This window comes from Populus alba, chromosome 6, assembly GCF_005239225.2.
Source record: "Populus alba chromosome 6, ASM523922v2, whole genome shotgun sequence".
Lineage (NCBI taxonomy): Eukaryota > Viridiplantae > Streptophyta > Magnoliopsida > Malpighiales > Salicaceae > Populus > Populus alba.
This window is the reverse complement of record NC_133289.1, coordinates 5,265,437-5,288,030: the sequence shown is the minus strand read 5'-3', so window position 1 is coordinate 5,288,030 and position 22,594 is coordinate 5,265,437. Positions and strand designations below refer to the sequence as shown.

The 22,594-nt window shown below is 34.7% G+C and overlaps 2 protein-coding genes across 5 annotated transcripts; both read right to left on the bottom strand.

Moving 5' to 3' along the window:
* Window positions 1-971: 971 nt before the first annotated feature.
* Window positions 972-3,773, bottom strand: LOC118032597 (probable glycosyltransferase At5g20260). 2 transcript variants are annotated; one of them, XM_035037335.2, is made up of 4 exons: window positions 3,349-3,773; window positions 3,087-3,241; window positions 2,017-2,371; window positions 972-1,753 (listed from the first exon to the last, which is right to left on the bottom strand). In XM_035037335.2, the coding sequence occupies exons 1-4, from the start codon at window positions 3,646-3,648 to the stop codon at window positions 1,079-1,081; spliced, it is 1,485 nt and encodes a 494-aa protein (XP_034893226.1). In that variant the 5' UTR covers window positions 3,649-3,773; the 3' UTR covers window positions 972-1,078. The 2 variants fall into 2 exon arrangements, with proteins under 2 accessions (XP_034893226.1, XP_034893227.1); XM_035037336.2 differs by lacking the exon at window positions 3,349-3,773 and having other exon boundaries at window positions 2,017-2,360; window positions 3,087-3,227.
* Window positions 3,774-15,198: 11,425 nt separating this feature from the next.
* On the bottom strand, window positions 15,199-19,134 carry LOC118032598 (probable glycosyltransferase At5g20260). Of its 3 annotated transcripts, none has more exons than XM_035037337.2 (5): window positions 18,790-19,134; window positions 18,552-18,665; window positions 18,309-18,463; window positions 16,383-16,737; window positions 15,199-16,161 (listed from the first exon to the last, which is right to left on the bottom strand). In XM_035037337.2, exons 1-5 carry the CDS (start codon window positions 19,033-19,035, stop codon window positions 15,484-15,486), a joined length of 1,548 nt encoding a protein of 515 aa, XP_034893228.1. In that variant the 5' UTR covers window positions 19,036-19,134; the 3' UTR covers window positions 15,199-15,483. The 3 variants fall into 3 exon arrangements, with proteins under 3 accessions (XP_034893228.1, XP_034893229.1, XP_034893230.1); XM_035037338.2 differs by having other exon boundaries at window positions 18,309-18,454; XM_035037339.2 differs by lacking the exon at window positions 18,790-19,134 and having other exon boundaries at window positions 18,309-18,450.
* Window positions 19,135-22,594: the final 3,460 nt, after the last annotated feature.

The following is a 22,594-nucleotide window of genomic DNA, read 5'->3' as shown; positions in this document are numbered from 1 at the left end:
TGAAGTTAAAGAAAAAGTAATTTAATGTGTTTGGTTAATAATGCTTTTGAAATTAAGGTTATAAAATAATTTAAAATAATATATATTAATATTGATGGTTTTAAATTTAAATATTGTAGAATTAATCACTCCTATTACATCATGAAATAAAAAATATTTTATATAAAATATTTTTTATTATTTCATTAAACTATTTATAATTTCATTACGTACAAAATTTATCCGATAAGAACTACAATTTTCATAATTTTTTGAGCGTAGATAAAATATTATCATGTATAAAATTGATATTACAGTGAAAGTGAATTTAATTTACTGTATACTAGTTTTTCAGAAAACAAATATTATTCACATCACATTATGAGTGAATTTAATTCATTTTAAAAATTAGTTTTTTTTTAATTGCCCTTTATTGTTCATTAAGAACATAATAATGTAATTCTCTTGCACTGTTAACAAAAACAACACTGTGCATGATAATTGCACTGTTTAGTGAACAGTGCAAATAGCATGCACATTGAGCAATAAGTAACATTTTGCTGCCTTTTTTTTTCTGCGTCTCAACCGTAAAAACATGTGTGTATTTTTCTTTATCAAACGGTTGGAAATTGCATTTTAATTAAAACACAGCAGCAGCCACGTAACCAAACGGGCTCAACTAGGCTGCAAACCAGAATTCATAAATCATCACTTAGGATCCACCCACTTTTTTTTTCTGTTGTTGTTAGTTGGATGAGTTAACATAACCATTTTTTTTTATGATTCGGTCTTCCACTCAGTTGCCATTATAGACAGTGTGCTAGGCGCATATGCATTACCATCCTTTATCAAACTGTGGTCAATGAGGGTGCTTTTACCTCTGACTGCGTTTTCACCTCTGTTTGTCGCGCAGAGCAGAGTTTCTCACAGCACATCACTGCTTAATTCGTATGATCCATCATGTTATATATGGACTGTGGGAGATAAGGATATATCAAAACTACTATATTTGTGACATCCACACACAATGGAAAAGGATCATAACCGAGGCTGAAATGAGATGACCTGACTTGGTAAATCTTCAATCAAATGATAGTGTCTATGGCATCCTATGATTAAGCCTCCTTAACCATATCGAATGGAGTATCATATGAATCATATCATATGGCTTTGCCGGTCGATTCAACGTAAAATGTCTCTGTGCTTGGATCACTCTTCTCTGCATTGTAAGGTATCTTTTATGCGAAATCCCTTTTAAAATTGTTTTGATTCCCTGTATCTTCTCCGACGGAATGTCTACGGAGAACTTGCTCCAGTCAAGAACATCACTAAATGGCAATGAATAGTTATCGGAAATGATCACAGGAACACACCCCAATTGAATCGCCGTTACCACTCTAGGACTCGCTACTTCATGCCCACTTGGGCACAAACAAAACTTGCTTTGGCCCATTAATTTGAAGTAAAGATTATTATTTTTCTTCCTTTGAGTAACGTACTCGTGGACTTGAATCTCATCATCCTTGTCTTTCCACCGTTTTAACAAGACCTTCCTTATGCGACCATGAGCTCCGCCGGCGAAAAAGGCAAGGATTGGACGCTTACTTGGGGGCTGGGCGCCTTCACGCGGCAGTCCAAGCTTGCCAACATGAAGGAAGATTTCTGGCACCGAGACATCTCTTCGGGGCTGGAACCCTTCTGATGTATTTGCATTGCAAAGAGCTCTAATAAAATACTTGAAGAGTTCAGGATTGGCTCTTGAGATATCTGGCCCCTAGGATAAAAATTCCAAATTAATATAGGATTAGCTTTCATGTAATTAGTATAGCTTGTCAAAATACACAGACTAAGTTCCTTTTCGATCAGGTCTCAAACAGCTCTCTCTTACTTAAAGTCTCGAACTATTTAATGGATTCAAAATTTTTCTTCTTCTTCAAGCCTTCTACAGGAATCGAGTCCTAGATGGTAGCGCTAGTGGAAATCATATATATATATATATATATATATATAGCCATAAATGAAGTAAGTTTTCCTTACCCAATCATGGCAAGAAATTGAGAAATGGTCAGCTCCATTGGTTCTGTTCCAGTAAGAGTACTTATCAGCTATAACACGAACATAATCTGTGACCAAGGTTTGTAGTTGATGGCGAGAGAAGGTCACGCGAGGTTTATAGACATAGTGCATGATATAGGCCACACTTAAAGGGAGAAGAAATGCATGTGCTTCGTCAGGATGGCGAGCAATAAAGTGGCTTTTGCCCCTCTCTATTTCATCAAGAAATTGACCTTCAACGCTATAGATGTTGTTTACTGGTCCACCATGGAGAACAGGTAGTTCTCCATCCTTATAAACCCATATCTTGAATCTTTTCTCCATCTCTGTGTGACTCCTGAATAAAAACTAATTAATATATATAATAACAAAAATAATTGCAGATTAATTTATTTAGATTTTTTTCTTCTTATTTCTTGTACGTTTGGTTTATCTCCTGTCTAGTGACAAAAGTCCAAGCAATACACTATGTGGGGCAACACAGAACCAACTTTGTTTTGGCACAAGTTATTTGTCAATCTTCATAGAAGTATCTCTCAATTATTAGTGATCCGAAAAAATAAATATTTCTCAAATCTGAATTATTGTTCTTGAACCAGCACAAATAATGGTTACAAAACGTCCCAGTCAGGGACGAATTGAGGGCGGCGGCGGCAGCCCTAGGTCCCCAGTTTTTTTTTTTTTTTTAAATCAGATTAATTCTTGGAATAATTTCCTAATTCTTGGCCAACTTGTGGCATGATTTTTCCACCATAGCTAGAGTCTTGCACAGATTTGGTAATGTGGTATAGTGAATGCCAAGTTGAGGTCTCATCGGGGTGGTTGAGACCTGAGACCTGAGACCTCTCATTGGCAATCTGTCAATTTTACTACAGATGCAGTCATCTGAAAGAGGGCTGTAAGAGGGGCAAGACAGCTCGCCAATTTAAAAACCAATAAAGCATTAATGTTACTGTCGAGGAAAAAAAGAATTGTGCAGTGCAGTGAAATCTTGTAAGCGAAAATATTACTGCAAAAAGTGCAAAGACAGAGATCTATACTCCAAACTTAACTGATGAAAAGCATATTGATTTCTGTAGATGACTCCTCTGGGTATGTAACTTCCCTTCTTGTATGATGAAGAGTTCCTTGACCGAATTGCTCTCAAAATGGCATCTCTTGCTCTCGCTAAACCATCTTCAATTCTCTCAAAACCCGTCTTGATTTTCTGCCAACAAAATAAATAAATAAATCAATAACCAAAAAGGGAATCGCAACTCAGGCTCGCTCTCTCTCATGCCTTGCAACCGCTGGAAATCTGGGGCTAAAACTTACGGTAATATTCTGTGCTGCCAATAGAACAGGTGAAGGTGACGGTCGGAGCCTTTCATCAAATGGGCTTACTTTGATCTTCCAAGTGATTTGCGCATCCTGGCCAACACCAAGAGTGGTGTTTGGTGGTGGTGGTAGCAGAATTGTTGATGGATTAGGTTGAAAATTAGGCGTATAAAAAGAAGACAAGCGGCTGGAAATACTGATAGGCTGGTAAAAGGGAGATAAGCAGACGAGAAGCAAAGTGGAAAGAAAAGCTGATTGCAGTCGACAATTTATGGGAGAGCTAAGAAAAGTTGCCATTGCTTCTCCTTCTCTTTCAGTACTTTCTGGTTTTTTTTCTTGTACTGATCACGGAGACAGAGGTGGATAAGCATGGTGGGGTATCTTCATAAGTTCATCAAAGACTAGCAGTGGATTTTTATTGATGATTGAATGTAGAGCTAGACTTGTCTTTCGAGTTAACCATGGCACAAGCAATCGAAGCAACAAATTAACGGCAAAAAGGCCCTCAGACTTTAATTGTTTGTCAAACTGACGCTTATTCAAAGTTTTCGCCCAAATTGATCATTCTACTATCAATTTTAGCCAATTTTAATTCACTCATCAATCTCTGTCAATGATAAGAAATAATCTGGTAAATGTAAACAATGAAATATTTAAATATTTAAATAACAAAAACTAACCTCTCCTGCTCACATCTACATTATTTGTAAAAGATTGAAGACACATGTGATTTATTCTTTTGACAATTTACATCCATCTTGTCAAAATCCATACTAGAATAGTCAATTAGGATTAAAATCTAGTGAAAGGGTTGATATGACCAAAAATTTAAAGTAAGAGGACCATTGGTGATCTTTTTTTCCCGTTGTGGAGTCCTTTTGTCTTGTTTTAAAAAAAATTCAAGCTCAAAATCAAAATCATCATTTGGGAGGAGAGGGTACATTGACAAATCTGATTTGTACCATTTTGGTCGATATGTGCCCAAGCAGGACTGCGAAGGAGTTACTGAAACACCAACGGGCCCTTTTCTTTTGCTTTTTTTATTTTATTTTATTTTAATTAATTTTTTTTTTAAAGACATTAGTACGTTGGCCCGTGATGTAGATGGGATCAATTGTTTTTTTAATATAAAAAATTATTAAAAGCATAAGGAATCTTTGGATGATGTTATTATATTTGGTTAAATGGTCAATTTGAAATCTTTTAGTTAATTTTTTTTTAACTTGAATTTTCAATTAATTTTGGGAGCTAACCCGAATTAAATTGATTGATTTTATGGGATCAAATGTAATCTTTTTTAAAAAATAAAAAAATTATTTAATTTTTTAAAAAACTTCAAGATGTTAATTTTTTTTTAAAAAAATATTAAGACAATGACAAATTGGATCGATCTATGTTCCCCTGTAATATATGTAATGAATTTTATTGAGTTTAATAATATTTTTTATAAAATTTATTTATTTAATTATATAGTAAAAATATATGCTCACAAAATTGATCACCAACTTAAAAATAGATACTTATTTGAGATAGTGATAACTCTATTTAAAACAAATAAAAATAAATTATGAATTTATTTTCCAACCAATTCAATATTAGAGGATTAAATTGAAAAAAAATAAAAAAAAATAAACTGGTAAACTAGAGCAACCTCAGTTATCCTCGCAAGCCCACAAGTCACGCTAACCCTATAGAAAAAAAAAATAAAAAAAATCACAAAACAAAAATTCTGAATCATCTCAATATTTTGTGGTATTGTCGACTAAGACATCTATGTCGGGTAAAAGAAAATCACCCTTTAGGTTTGTCTTATTCAGATCTCTGTAATCTACACATACTTTGGTCCCCCATCTCTTTTAGGAACCACCACTAAAATCATTTGACAAAATTGTTATTAGGATGACAGAGTAAAGAGAAAATTTTATTGACTCTTGAGATGCATCTTAGTAAATATCCTTATCAAGGTCTATCAAAATACTTCTTAAAATATTAAGGTCTATAAACTTTTGCATTGTTATTACTTGATTCTGCTCATATACTCATTTAACAAGTATTATTAAACCTTCATTTTCACACACACACACTTTAACATATGATTCTAGGTTGCACATTGAATTATTATATTAATTATGTTTTTTTGTTAAAGGTAACAACTAAACAAAATGGATAATATATAATTTGCAAAAACAAAATGGGGTAAAAGAAAATCACCCTTTAGGTTTGTTTTATTCAGATCTATGTAATCTACACATACTCTGATCCCCCATCTCTCTTAGGAACCACTACTATTTTTGCTACCCATTGAGAAAAATGGACCACGTCTAAGAATCTTGCATCCTACAACTTCTGGATTTCAGCCTTTATTTTGAGTAGCATGTTTGGGTACATCCGTCTTATCTTTTGTTTGACTAGTTTGCTACCTTCTATCAGGGGAATTTTATGTACCACAATGTCAATATCTAAACTGGGCATGTTTGTATTTGACCAAGGAAAGATGTTTGCACACTTTTGCAACAAATATATCGAACTATCCATTTCTTCAATGGTGATAAGAGTACTAATCTCCAACTCTATTCTATCTTGTTTAGCACCTATACTTATTACTTCTAATTCCTTTTGGGCAAGTTTCCTACCTTTTTGCATAATGTAATGGGTGTGGGTGAACAATGGTTTTCCATATCCTTTAGTTTGGTGGCCTCACAAGTTGTACTAAGCTTTTTCACCTTAAAAAAAGGTTCAAGAAACAACAAAAAAGTAAGAGAAATTCAATAACTAAGTCAAATCTTGATTAATTTGATAATATGATAAAAAAAATAAAATAGAAAAAAAAGATTTTTTTTTAAATATTGCACGGGGTAAAGCTAAGGAAAAAAAAATAAGACAAAAGAAGATGTCAACCTCTGTTAACTTTTCAAACACATATCTCAAGTCATCAGACTAAAAGTACTATACATGAAAAAAAATAATCATGGTGCTTAATCCTCAGAAAATGAAACATTAAAAGGATTAAATTGAAAAAAGAAAATTACACAAAAATAATAAAAAAGCAATATAAAGAATTAGGGTTAAAATTAAAATTAAAATAAATTAAACATCAAAAACAAATTTTCAATTTGAGAGTTAAATAAAAAAGAATAAAAACATTAACAAGAGAAAAAAAAATTCAAAAGAATGGGGTCCAAAATAATAATAATAATAATAATAATAATAATAAAAAGCACGCTATAAACTTGGATTGAAGGGTAAAATTAAAAATAATAAAATTTTTATAAAAAGGATCGAGAAAAAAAATAAAAAAACCTAATGAATAAAGGTCAAGTTGAAAACATCAATACATGATAAAAACAAATTGAACAAGTTAGAATTTTTCAACGCAATTTTTTACATATAAAAAAATTTAAAATGTAAATTGAAAAACTTATGAATGCATATAATTCAATAAATCAAGAACTGCTATGTAAAATTTTTTTAAAAAAATTCATTAACGATAAATAAAATCAAATTAGAAAAACTGAGAGACAAATATAGATCAATTTGTGTTTGATAAATTTATTTATTAAAATAAATTTGTAATAGAAATTGATGCACACAAAAAATCTATTGAATAAAATAAAAATAAAAAACATATTATGCAAGGTTGTACGTATTAAAAATATCATAAAAAATAAATATTTTTTTATTTCTAAAAGGAAATTTAATATATATGTATATATAATATAAAAGAAATTACACATGAATAATACTAACATTTTAAAAAATTAAAGCCATTTAATATAATTAAAAAATAATCATTATTTAAAAAAGGCTAAATAAAAAAAAATCAGGATGGTTGACTTTTTTATTTTAAAAACTCATTCTCAACCCAAAATATCTAGAAAATATTTTAGAAACTTTGTTAAATCAATTCGTAACCTCCAAATGTATAAAAAAAGTCAAAAGCAACCTGTAATAAAAAAATTTCTCGTGCTCAGATTTGTTTTATAGGCATTTTCAAGATAGAAAACCTGTAATTTGAACTTTTCTTATTATATAAAACCATTTGTAACAAAAATATATTGTTTTGGTGGCCAAAATCACTATAACGACAACCTTTTCTCTCCAGACTGGAATCCATTAATCTTTTCTCTCTCCTCCCACCAAAGGGACTAAAAAAAAAAGTTTATACTGAAATCAATTTTTCTAGAATTAGAGGAACTGGTCACCTAATAAATGAAAAAAATGAGGAACTGAAATGTACTTTTCAAATAAATTTGAAAGCCATCACTTATTTTATCCTTAATGTTCACTTATTTTATCTGACTTTCAATTTAATGATCTCTTTAAAAAAATCATGCAATTAAGTGGTAATTTAGATTAAAATGGCTCAATTGTGCAAATAAAAAGCTTGAAGAACATATTAGAAATTTTGAAAAAATCACTACTCCAATCTATAAAGATTTATTAAAGAATAAACAGTGATTTCAGCTATGGTAAAACCTCACATATTTTATCTTTATACTGATTGCTATTTATTTATTTTTTATGTTTTTACAAGATAACTGTTAGGATACTGGCATGCAAACCCGACAAGACAAAAGGCTAAAATGAGAAATGAGACACACAAGAATTTACGTGGTTCACCCAATTAGGCTACGTCCACGGGCAAGTATAGAAGGATTTTACTAAGTAATGTGGGAATTACAACCTCTCTCAAATAATAGGAGAACAACTAAGAATCTCTCTATTACTAGGAGAAAACACCTCACTTACTCTCTCACAAATACCTCACAAATTTGTGGGATTATTTTCCCTCTTCACTCTCCTCTTCCTCTCTTGTTTCTCTCTTATGGTGTGTTTACAATGCTTGGATGCATTGCCTATTTATAGGCAAACATCCATGCAAATACAAGGGGTAGGCAAGTGGCACAAGTTTGGCACAAGTTTGGTGCCTACAATTTGTGACTAAGGAAGGATGGCTTCACCACCATTGTTGACTCCCACCATTGTTGACTTAGGTGGTTGGTTTCACATTGGTTGGTTTCATATTCTCCCACTTGAAGACTTTGATGATTGAATCAAGTCTTCACACTTCATCATTTATGATTCTTCTATCCTTTCAATACTTGCCATCTTCATGCTGCTTACGTTTCTGCTAGGCCACAAGAGGATCTGCACCATATATACTTATCAGTGTTGACTGGTTTGGTTAAAGCATCTGCTGGGTTTTCCTTTGTGTGAACCTTCTGAAAATCCACACTTCCATCTTCCACCACTTCGCGAACAAAGTGATACTGAACATCTATATGTTTTGTTCTTAAATGAAACGCTGGATTCCTTGCAATATGCAAGGCACTCTGACTATCACAATACAAAAGAATCTTCTCTTGTTTGTGCCCGAGCTCCTCCATAAGTTTCTTCATCCATATTGCTTCCTTACAAGCTTGTGTAGCTGCCATATACTCAGCTTCTGTTGTGGATAACGCTACAACAGTCTGAAGTTTAGAGACCCAGCTCACAGCTCCTCCTGCAATTATGAACACATAGCCTGTAGTGGATTTTCTTTTCTCAAGGTCACCAGCAAAATCTGAGTCAACATAACCTCTGATAGTAAATTCTGATCCTCCATAACATAATGCGGCATCTGAGGTACCCTTGATGTATCTCAAGATCCTCTTAATAGTATTCCAATGCTCTCTACCAGGATTTGCCATGTATCGACTAGTTGCTCCCACTGCTTGTGCAATGTCTGGTCTTGTACATATCATGGCAAACATTAAACTTCCCACTGCTGATGCATACGGTACTCGAGACATCTCCATCCTCTCTGCTTCATTGCTAGGAGACATACTTGAGGATAATTTTGAAGTTAACAGGAAGTGGGGTGGAAATTGGCTTACAATCTTGCATGTTGAAGCGTCACAAGATCTTCTTTAAATAATTCTTCTGAGAAAGCCAAATCTTCCTCTTACTTCTATCTCGGTGAATTTGCATCCCTAGAATCTTGTTTGCTGGTCCCAAGTCCTTCATATCAAACTCCCTAGCCAACTGTGCCTTCAATTCTTGGACTCGATCTTTGTTGGGGCCTATTACCAACATGTCATCCACGTACAACAACAGAATGATGAAAACATCATTTTCTTCAAACCTCTTGTAATACGTACAATGGTCTGAACTGAGTCTGTTGTACCCAAGGCTAATTATGAAGGAATCAAATCTCTTGTACCAACACCTCGGCGCCTGTTTGAGACCGTATAGAGATTTGTTCAACCTGCAAACCAAGTTCTCCTTGCCTGTTTCAGCAAAACCCTCTGGTTGGAGCATATAAATTTCTTCTTCAAGTTCTCCATGAAGAAATGCAGTTTTCACATCTAACTGCTCTAAGTGAAGATCAAATATAGCACACATTGCCAAGACTACTCTGATTGTAGTAAGTCGTACCACCGGAGAAAATATCTCATTGAAGTCTATTCCTTCTTTCTGAGCATATCCTTTCACCACCAATCTTGCACGATACCGCTCCACTTGATCATTGCCATCACGCTTTATCTTGTAAACCCATTTGTTGCCAATGGCCTTTCTTCCTTGTGGTAGCGGAACAAGATCCCAAGTGTTATTCTTGTGCAGAGCTTCAATCTCCTCTTGCATTGCTGTCATCCACATAGATACATCTGTGCTTTTGATAGCCTCATGGAAAGTTGATGGCTCTCCATCCTCTGTTAGAAGACAGTATGCAATGTTGCTCTCAGTAACATATTCTGAGTGCCAAGCCGGTGGTCTTCTTTCACGAGTTGACCGTCGAACTTCAGGAGTTTCAGACTCTATTTGTTCTTGTTCTTCATGCTCTGGTACAGCTTCAGAAGAAGTATGATTCTGAGTATTTTCCATCTGGACTTCTGTAGTCTCCTTTAAAATGCTATTATTTTCTTTCATTTGCATTTTATCTTCTGCAAATATGACATCTCTACTGATGACTACCTTGTAGGCAGTGGGATCCCACAAGCGATACCCCTTCACTCCATCAGCATACCCCAAGAATACACATTTTCTGGATTTTGAATCCAGCTTACTGACCTCTTGAGTATTGTACATCACGTACACAGGACTTCCAAATATATGCAATCGAGAATAATCAGCTGGCTTTCCAGTCCACATCTCCATCGGTGTCTTCAACTCAATTGCAGTAGACGGAGATCGATTTATTACATAACAGGCGGTATTGACTGCTTCTGCCCAGAATGACTTTTCTAGACCTGCAGCCTTCAACATTGCTCTTGTTCTTTCCAATAGAGTTCTGTTCATCCGCTCTGCCACTCCATTTTGTTGTGGAGTGTATGCCGTTGTGAACTGCCTTTTGATACCTTCATGTTGACAGAAGTTATCAAATTCATCACTGGTATATTCTCCTCCATTGTCAGTCCTCAAACACTTGATCTTCTTTTCAGATTCAAGTTCTACCCGCGCTTTGAAGGTTTTAAAAACTACGAACACATCTGCCTTCCTTCTAATCGGATACACCCAACATCTCCTGGAGAAGTCATCTATGAATGATACAAAGTATCTTGCTCCTCCCAAGGATACAACTGGTGCTTGCCAAACATCAGAGTGAATCAGGTCTAAGATGCATTTGCTCTTAGTTGTTGACGTGCCAAACTTCAACCTATGTTGTTTGCTTGTAACACAGTGCTCACAAAAGGGTAAAGTAACCTTTGTAAGCCCAGGGAGTAACTTCTGATCAGAGAGAACCTTTAAACCTTTCTCTGATATGTGGCCTAGTTTTTGATGCCACATCATCGTCTTCTCTTCTGCAGGACTAGCTGATGCGATTGATGCTTCTGCCCCATGATGCGTTTCTCCCATTAATACAAACATGTTAGCAACTGTCTTTCTTGCCTTTAAAACCACCAGCGCGCCTTTGACAATTTTCATGATTCCATTGTCTGTTCGGATCTTACAGCCAAGACTATCAAATTGTCCTACGGACAAAAGATTCTTCTTTAAGTCTTTCACATGTCGCACTCCTGAAATAGTACGAATTAAGCCATCATACATCTTCAATTTGATGGTGCCAATGCCAGAAATCTCTACAGCATGATTATCACCCATGAACACTGTACCTCCAGAGATAGGTTCATATGTATGGAACCAATCTCGTCTAGGGGTCATATGCCATGTTGCTCCTGAATCCATAATCCAGACCTCAGTGAGCTCTTCTCTATCTGTAGAGCTTGTTGCTGCTTCACTATATAAAATCTCTCCATCTTCTGAGGTGCTTGCAACACATCCTTGAGGTCTTGATGACTCTGCAGTATTCTCTATACCCTTTTTAAACCAACAATCCTTTTTGAAGTGCCCTTTTCTGCCACAGTTGTAGCATTTCACCATCTTCTTACTTCTTGATTTGGACCTCCCCTGCCTTTGACTCCCACTGGAGCCCACGCTCCGTTGATCTTCCTCTTGACACCAATAATGCCTCTGCTTGGTTTGAACTGTTTCTGTCTCCTTTGTTTTTGCGCCTATTTTTCTTCCAAGATAGCGGCTGCAACAATCATCGAAGACAAAATAGTCTGAGAGGAATATTATTGGTCAAGTTGATAATGAGCTGATCATACGAATCAGGAAGACTTTGAAGTAGAAGCTCTGCACGTTCATTTTCCTCTATTTGCTGACCCAACGTAGTGAGTTGTGAAAATAGAGTTCTTATTGTGTTGATGTGGTCAGTCACCGACGTGGTTTCTGCCATTCGAAGGGTATAAAGTCTCCGCTTTAAGAAAATCTTAGTGTGCAAAGACTTGGACTCGTATAACTTTGTTAGAGTCTCCCATATCTCCTTAGCTGTTTTCTTCTCCGCCACACTTGATAATACTTCATCAGCTAATGCTAAATGTATGTTAGCAATAGCATTGCCATCCATCTCATTCCATTTTGCATTATCAGTGATCTCCGCGGGCCGATCCCCAATTGCTGCCAAGCAATTGTCTTTCCTCAAGATTGCCTTGATTCTCATTTTCCACAGTGAGAAATTACTCCCCTTGAACCTCTCAATCTCGTACTTTGCTGCCATTGTATTCACCGAGATCTATTCAGCTATCACCGTTTCACAGATCTGTAACGTATATAGAAATAGTATCGTGTGAATAATACTTCACTAAGTAAGTTCCCAGGAAAGATTGGAGGGGTCACAAACGGTCCCGCTTAAAACCCAATCTCCTTAGACAGAACTTCCTAGACTGTATTTAATCACCGCACTGACTTTCTATATACGCCAACAGTAACGTAAGTGAACAATACCGTATGGATGAATAGTGCCATATAGGTGAATAGTGCCGTAGACGTGAATAGTAACCGTATACACGACTAACTTTTGTGTGTTAACAACACCAACCAACCAGGCTCTGATACCACTGTTAGGATACTGGCATGCAAACCCGACAAGACAAAAGGCTAAAATGAGAAATGAGACACACAAGAATTTACGTGGTTCACCCAATTAGGCTACGTCCACGGGCAAGTATAGAAGGATTTTACTAAGTAATGTGGGAATTACAACCTCTCTCAAATAATAGGAGAACAACTAAGAATCTCTCTATTACTAGGAGAAAACACCTCACTTACTCTCTCACAAATACCTCACAAATTTGTGGGATTATTTTCCCTCTTCACTCTCCTCTTCCTCTCTTGTTTCTCTCTTATGGTGTGTTTACAATGCTTGGATGCATTGCCTATTTATAGGCAAACATCCATGCAAATACAAGGGGTAGGCAAGTGGCACAAGTTTGGCACAAGTTTGGTGCCTACAATTTGTGACTAAGGAAGGATGGCTTCACCACCATTGTTGACTCCCACCATTGTTGACTTAGGTGGTTGGTTTCACATTGGTTGGTTTCACAATAACAACCATTGCTTTGAATACAATTATAAAACCCATGTATCAAACCCGGTGAGCAGTCAAATTCGAATTTAAATTGCACTCGAGTTTCATTTAAATTTAACTGAAATAATGCTTTATTTTTTTAAAAAAATCTTGAAACTTGGTAAAAAAAGAAAGAAAAAGGATCGACTAGCCAGCTCGTAACTTGGGTTTAACATAGGATATTATATCTCATGCTTTTTTTTTTTTCCAAAAACTCCATTGCGTTAATTGTTATTCAAATCTAAATTGTCCAAAAAACTGTGATCCCAGAAGAAAAATGGTGTTGATGTGAACAAATTATTAATCAGCATCTCTGAAAATGGAGACATCGGCAGCATTGGTTTCTTGAAATTGGTTCGGACAGAGAAACAACTCCCACTTCTAGACCATCAAGCCGAGAACAAAACTCTGGAAAGCCGTGTAACTTCACAGTCCAGTCTGTTTTGCTTAAGATATGCAGCAATGGCCTTTCTGTGCTAAGCTGCACCAAGGAATTTAAATGCTATCAAAGTAAAAATTCGATCGTCAACAATAATGAAGATGACAAGAACTATAACTAAGTTCAGTTGCCATAATAATCTCAAATTAATAACATTTTCTCATGTCACAGGACTGAGATTTCCAGCGAGCATGCCATATAACTTAAATGCCATCCTCAAATAGCAAAATAATTGAGCACCCAATTTCACTTGATAGTCAATGACCAAGACCAAGTTCATGAAAAAACATATTTGCAGATGTATAGTGAAATTGCTAAGGCAAAAAAGCTCTGAAATAAGGGTGATGACACACACAGTTCAAGAGATTGTCGTGTACTCATTGGTGTTCCACATATGTGCAGAGGCCAGTTTGGAGCTATTGCCCCGAAAGATACAAGGTAGGCAGAGCATTGGATGAGTTATCATGAAAAGAATCCCATTCTACTTATCCAGAATTTCTCAGCATCAGATCCTTTATCTAATGGGGGGTTCAAGATGATGGAAGACAGAAATCTAAGAACATATTTCCAGTTTCCCACAAAGAAACTGGTTAACATAGACAAAAATCTATGCTAATTAATCTGATTCCTTGAATGGTTAGACAATAACTTGGATTTGCAGTTAGGACTGCGAATCAAGGAAAACAGCAGAAAGCCCTAAAACATAGCAGCAATTGAAAAGACGTAGCAACATTGATGTATCTGTATATGGTTGTGCTACAAGTATCATGCCGCTTCTTGTATGAACAAAAATAATTTAAATGAACTCTAAGGGTCTAACTCAACTGTTAAATTCTAAGTTTGATTTCTAGATATCTAGATGTCACTAATCGTGGTGCGCGCAAGCTGGCCCGAACACCCACGTAAATAAAAAAAAATAATAATAATTTAAATGAACTCTAAGGGTCTAACTCAACTGTTAAATTCTAAGTTCGATTTCTAGATGTCACTAGTTTGAATCCCACAAATCTTATAATTACTGGAAGCTTATATGGTCGTTAACTTCAGGATCCGTGGGATTAGTCGAGATGTACGAAAGTTAGCCCGAACATCCATGTTAATAAAACAAAAATCAAAATCATTTAACTGGAGATAGATATGATACATTGAAAGAAGGTCCAAGAAACTCATCCTCTGTAATCTTCAACAAACCCCGAGCTGCATCATCATCCATCACAATTAAACAGAATTATATACAACAAATCAAAAAAGCAAAAATTCGAGAGAGAGCATGCTTTGCATACATTGACGGAAGTTTGGAGCACAACTGTTTTTTAATTCCTTGTCAAAGAAAGAGTGTAGTGATTTCTTTGTAAACTATGGTTCTAAAACCCATGTTCTGAATATCATACATAGTTACAAAATGACTCGCTCAGTGAAAACACAAATACATTCGTTTTGTTATGCTGTTTTGCCTTCTGTCTTCAAGCAAGAACACGACTAGACAAATAATTCTTTAAGCAAATATTACAATTATACGAAGTAAAAAAAAGAATCATGAATTTGATTTCATTCGATTGACAGCAGAGAGTCTTGTGAGATTAGGAAGAGCAGTCATCTTTCAAATACTTCAACAACCAATGGAGTTTCTCTAATAAATTTGAAAGTGATGCTTATGTCATGATGCCTTGTGTGGATGACAATAGCCTCCAAAAGAAAGTTCATGGCACAAATGGGGATGAAAAGATTTCACCACTTCAGAAAGGGGTATGACATGACATTTACAAAAAAGAAGAAGGGGTTTTGAGTCCTTCGATCAAATCAATCATGGAAGCTTGACATTAAGCCTCCTTAACCATACAGAATGAAGTATCATATGAAGCATATCATACGGCTGAGCAGGTCGATTCAACGTGAAATGTCTTCGAATTTGCATCACTCTTCTTTGCATTGTAAGATACCGTCGAACCGAAATTCCTTTCAAAATTATCTTAATATCAGGTATCTTTTCCGACGGAATGTCAACGGAGAACTTGCTCCAATCAAGAACATCACTAAATGGCAATGAATAGTTATCGGAGATGGTCACAGGAACACATCCCAATTGAATTGCTGTTACCACTCTAGGACTTGCTACTTCATGCCCGCTTGGGCACAAGCAAAACTTGCTTTGACCCATTAATTCAAAGTAAAGATTATTGTTTTTTTTGTTCTTTTGAGTAAGGTACTCATGGACTTGGATCTCATCATCCTTTTCTTTCCAGCGTTCCAATAAGATCTTCCTTATATGACCATGAGCTCCACCCGCAAAGAAGGCAAGGATTGAACGCTTACTCGGGGGTTGGGCGTACTCCTGGGGTGGTCCGAGCTTGCCAACAGGAAGGAAGATTTCTGGTATCGAGACATCTCGTTGGGGTTGAAACCCTTCTGATTTATTGGCATTGCAAAGGGCTCTGATGAAGAACTTGAAGAGTCCAGGATTGGCCCTCGAGACATCTGGTGCCTGTGACAGATTTTGAATGTAGAATTAACTAGTTTACATTTTCACTCTAAAAAAATCACAGAACCATGATAAGATGCTAGGTGATATATTATAATCCGTTGTTGTGCGATATATATATATATATATATAGTGAGAATGAATCCGGGTAAAATATACGAGTTGAGACGGAAAATGGAAACAGGTAAGCGAGAAAATAAGGAGGGGAAGCTGGTTGGGCATACCCAATCATGGCAAGAAACGGAGAAATGATCAGCTCCGAGGGTTCTGTTCCAGTAAGGGTGCTTATCAGCTATAACACGAACATAATCTGTGACCAAACGCTGGAGCTGATCTCGAGAGAAGGTGACCAGAGGCCTGTAGACGTAGTGGATGATATAGGCCACGCTTACGGGGAGCAGAAAAGCCTGTGCTTCCTCAGGATGGCGAGCAATGAACTGGCTCTTGCCGCCCTCCATTTCATCAAGAAACTGCCCTTCAATGCTGTAGATGTCGTTCACTGGCCCACCATGGACCAGTGGAAGCTCCCCTTCCTTGTAAATCCACACCTTGAATCTTTTCTCCATTTCCTCGTAACTCCTGAGGAAAATTATTTCGTTATTTTTAAATATTTTAGTCGCTCTGTAAGAAAACAGAGTTTTTAAAATAAAAAAAATCAAAGAAACATACATATATATTTGTCTCTACTTTCTTGTACGCATTGATCACGTTTGTTCCATATTCATATGGGGCCAGCAGAAAAGAAGATCTAATTTCTGTAGCATTTTTTTTTGGGCACTAATTTCTGTTCGTTTTTATTCAATCACATCGAAGCATTCTTAAGAAATCTCTCAGTTATTCTTGGACAATGAGATGGAGATAAGAAATATTTTTGTGGTTATTATGAAACGTCCCCTTCGTTGAATAGTTGTATTGTGAAAGCTCTGCCGCTATAGAATATTATCTAATAATTAATAATAATAATAAAAACTCCCCAAGATAAACTATTTAACCATAAAATTAATTTGAAGCTTTATTATTCTACTGCAAATTAAACACAGTGATTTCGCATCGTAATTATCCGTCTTTACTATTAGTGTACACAACAATAAAATTATTTCATGTTTTAAAAAAACATATTAAAATTATTTTTAAAATACTTAGAAATATATTAAAATAATATTTTTTATTTTTTAAAATATATTTTTAATAACAGTACATTACATTAAAATGATAAAAAAAATTAAAATTTATCCATTTTGTATTTCAGCCACAATCCCAAGAGAAAGAAAGCTTAAAATCCCAAAGCATTGTTTCTAGCTCTCCCCCATCGTATCCATAAACTTGAATATCATTACCAGGACCATATAAGCAACTTGACAAGGTTGATTCTGACTGGAGAACAGTACTCTGGGCCAACTCCCGGCATGTTTTGTCAACGTCTAATTTCTTCCGTGGAGATGGTGTCATTAATGGCGGTATGACTGTATGACACTAATTAAGAGAATTTGTTTCATTTGTGAAATTGATCGTTTTATCCAATATCTTGCCTTCCCCTTTTTTCTTCTCACAAGGACACACAACCTCAAATCCATTAAAGAATTGAAAGCGTATGCCCTGCATTTTTGTTAACAAAGTACAGCCACTAAAAAGAAGTTTCGTACTTCCATTGTTAAGAAGGCAAGGGATCTATATTAGCTACTGTTCAAGGACACCGGCAGGACGGTGTCAGGCTGCAAGACCCACAAAAAACTAATCACTTGCCGTAAATTAATTTCAGTAGGTTTAGAAATAAGGTGATTGATGACTAAATTAAAATCAATATCATGATCCAGGGAAAATAAAATCAATACTGGCACGCATGATCATTCCTATAAAGTAGAAAAAGGAGAGAAGCTGTTTCCACTTCTGCAAGATAGGCGATATGGGGCCAAGAGTGCCACTCGAAATAATTAAGATGACATGAAGGAATTTTAGTGGCGAGGGGAATTTATGCAGTGCAGGGAAATCTTAGAAACGAAAACAGCTTTTCAAATTAAGTACCAATTGGCTTGCTGCAAAGCGAGAATTATGAAGTTTTGAATTCAGATCCCACCTTTGTGAAGCAACTGCTAATAATATCAAGTAAGAAAAGAATATAAATAAATTAAATGGTGTTATTGGAACTTAACTGATGAAAAGCATATTGGTTTCTGTACATGGCTCCTCTGGGAACGTAGCTCCCCTTCTTGTATGATGACGAGTTTTGCGACCGGATTGCTTTGTAAATAGCTGCTCTTGCTATAGCTAAGCCTTCTTCAATTCTCTCAAAACCTGTCTTCATTTTCTTCCCAGAAAAACACACACACACAAATCAAGAAAACAAGAAACCATATATTCGATATATGCAGTGAAAGTTAATCAACCGGGCTCACCTTTTCATGCCTGGTAATTACTGGAATGCCGGGGCCGCTAAAAACTACAGAACTGTTCTGCACTGGCAATGAAGTTGGTGATGTTGATGGTTGAAGCCTTCCAGAAATCTTTCCCTGCCCATGACACCAGATATAAAATCAAGAAATCTATTTTTAAACGTAAAGGAGAGGAGGAAAAAACATTTTTGTGGTGTCCATGCATGCGTGGTTGTAAAAAAGATCATTAAACAAGCTTTACTTTGTTCCTCCAATTAGTGATTTCTTGATCATCTCCAACAGTGGTGTTTGGTGGTGGTTGCAGTGCAACTGGCGAGGGAAGAGGTTGAATCCTTTCAAAAGTATAATTATATGTATAAAAAGACGACAAACGGCTAGAAACTTTGATAATTGGGTAATTGAATGAAGATAAGCAAACAAAAAACAAGGTGGAAACAAGAGCTGCTAGCAGCAGAAAACTCAAGGAGGAGCAACTTAAAGTTGCCATCTGACTTCTCTTACAGTTCTTAATTTGTAGGGTTTATTAGTTTCTTGTGCAGATATAGACACAGTAGCTAGCAGCATATTACAAGACACAACTAGCCAGTACAGTCATCTTGAGAGTGGAAAGAAGGCTTTTCATGTGAGCTAGTACCTAGTAACCGTCGGGCATGGTTGAAGCAACAGATGATTTATTTATTTTGTTTCCTACTAGGAGAGCTAGGGCAAACTACAGTTTTGTCCCTGTAGATTCACCAGTGCTCCATTTCTACCCTTTTGGTTTAATATATTTAATATCACCTTGATTTTACCCTTGATCATTAAATAACTAATGGAATGATCTAATGATGAGCCCACTTTTTGAATTTTATTTATTTGATTTTGTGAGATATCATCGCATGTACAAGTATTGAGAGGATAAAATATTGAGAGAAGATAAGAAAAGGCACACAAAGAAGGTGAAAATAAGTAAAAGAAAGAAAAGAGGTTTTCTGGCTATTTCAAATATTAGGGGTAATATTGAAAGCTCTAAACAACTACAAGGGTAACATTGAAGTTTTAAACAATATGAATAGAGTTAGGTGGAACATTGCTAATGAGTACAATACACACTCTCTCTTCCACTAAACTGAACTGAACCGGTTTAGTGATTGAGTTTGTACTTGAGTTGTCATAACACTAAACACAAAGCAATATAATAAAATTCTATTTTACATTTGCGGGCTTAATCTCTTTTCTTCTTAACAACAAGCCGTTTTCAAACATAGATAAAAATAAAATAAAATAAACTCGAGTTTTATTTGGAAGAAAAAATCGGTTTTAAAAGTTGTTTTCCAAAAAAAAAAAAAAATTGCTTTTTCTTTTTTATTTCCCGAGGCAGCTACCAGCCAATACATGGCTGCTTGCCAGCCGCCATCCCGCAGGTGAAGAAGAAACATCAAATTATTGACTTCTTCCCTCTCTTCTCTCGTGGGAATTCTTCCTCCTTGATGAACGAGTTCATCAAATCCTTTTAAAACCTCGTTATTTTCTTTTGTTTTTTCTTTCTCTAGTTTTTATTTATAAACTTACCCATATATTTCAAAGTTTTTAAAGGTCTTTCTTTATATGAAGTGATGACAAGGGCAAATTGAGGAATTCATCTTATTTATCATCATGGTTTTCATATTAATTTTTAGTTTTCTTCCTTTTTTTCAAACTAGTTTTTTGCACCACGAGAATTATTCAAGTTTTATAAGATATCATTGTATTAATAACTCTATATTCATAAATCATGTTTAAAATATTAAAATAAATATAGTGTAATAGAATAAAGTTAAAACAACTATGCAAGAAACATATATTAATTAGAAATTCACATCGACAATACATGAAATATACATAAATTAAAGGATCATTTAAATAATTTAAGAGCATATAGTCTTCTAAGATTATTCAAGGGTCGATATTATAATTAAACAAATTTTTTATTAATTTTTTTATGAAACTTTATGTTCACATTAAAGTTATTTATCTTAGTTCTAATTATATGATTAATGATTTATAATCTTGGCCCTGATAGATTTCTTTTGCTAATAATGAAACCTCATAAATAATTTTAAAACTTATAATTACCAATCTAATATATATTAGATTATGCTTCTATTACTAATTAATGACAAGTTTTGTCCCGCGAATAAAAGAATTCCACTGGTCTTAGCTCAAGACAAACGCAGTCCAACCGTACTTATAAAGACATGGAAAAATACAAAGAAGTGGAAAAGTGGGCAGGCCACTAGACAATGTTCATGATGCGATACAAATGGTTCCATCCCAACAACCTACAACGCACGACATCGTATAAATTAAAGAATTAATTTAATTTTAAAAAATAAACTATTTATTGTGGTTCTAAAATAAGATTTATATTATTATTTAACGCACTTATTCAAGTGAAAGTTTTTTAGGTTTGAAACTTGTACAAACTCACATTACCCTTTACTTAATTTTTATCAAATAAATAAAAATGGTAAGATTCGAACTCGTAACTGCTTAATCATCAATATTATGATTCCATGTCAAAGAACCAATTCAACCCAAAAGCTTATATTGTTAGGTGAGGTCTTAAGTCATTCTTTAACAATACAAACGTTAAAAAAAAGAAAAACATTAACATAAAATAAAATAAAAAAGAAAGGTAAATCTAGTGTTTTTAAACCCGGTATGGTGGTCGACTCAGCTTAAGGCTGGGGTCATTGGTTTTGACCGGATCAACCTTATTTTTTTATAAATCAAAACGACGTTATTTTGGTAAAAAAAAAAAAATAAAAAATTGTCAATGGGTTGCAATCAGGTCTTGCCAATCAACTCACAGAATCAACCGAGTCTTTAACTACCTTTATTTTTTCATAAATTCGGCCTCGTTTCAGCCCTAGATCAGTCAGGTCCTGAGTCAACCTGCCACGTTAATTTTTAAAACTATAGATAAATCAATTTCAACTTAAAAATCATCTTTCTTAATAAATCTGTTTGAATATTAGATTCACCACTATCTTTGCAAAAAAATAAATAAATTGGTGACTAGCTAGAAAATAGCAACATTTAGTACTAATGACAAGTTATTTTAGATATAGTTTTGAAATCCGATCCAGTAGATCGACCCGAGATCCAATTGATCCGAGGTTGGAACCTGGCCGAGTTTACAAAAAAAAATAAGACAAGTCACAACCCGGGGTGACCCAGCTGACCTTACTAGTTGGCCCAGAAAAACCAAGTCAAAAACCTGATTATAGCCCGTTAACTTTTTTTTTTGTTTTTTTTTATTAAAATAACATCGTTTTGATTTATAAAAAAAAATATGGTTGACCAGTGAAAATCCAATGATCCTAGCAAAACTCGTGATCTAAACCTTGACTGGATCAATTATTAGACCAGGTTTTAAAACTATGATTTTACTTCCTAGACATTGACAAAAAAATGTATTAGGAAAAATATTTACTGACAGTAAATATATTTTTTATATATAAAATAAAAAAACCCAGCATTTTGTTCAAGTAGGATTAGCCAATTGACCACTGTAGCGAAACAAATCATATTTAATATTAGTTATATGATTTACGCTTAAATAATTTTTTTATCAAATGCTGGGTTTCAAAACTGAAGGATAAAATTAAATAAAAAATATTCAATTTAAAAAATAACAAAAAAATCCAAATTATATGATAGAAAAAAAAAAAAACTACAACCAGAGCGCAATAATAGTAACTATTATATCAAACAACAATTTAAAAATAAAAATAAGGATTGCGTGTCAGAGTTAAATAAAAAATAATTCTAATTCTCTTAAAGCTTAATAACAAAAACATATTTTTAAAATTTTTTATCAACCTAACTTTTTTTTTTTTTAAAAGAAAGAATTAACACTTTAAAACTAAAAAACAAAAAAAAAAAACAGGCCAGGTTCGTGGGTCTTCGCCACATGCCTCACCCATAAAATGGTCTGTTTCACGTGCCTGTATAAAAAAAGATGATGCTTGCCAGCTAGATCTTTTTTGGCCAATAGCAGAGGACGTATAATTAGCACGTCA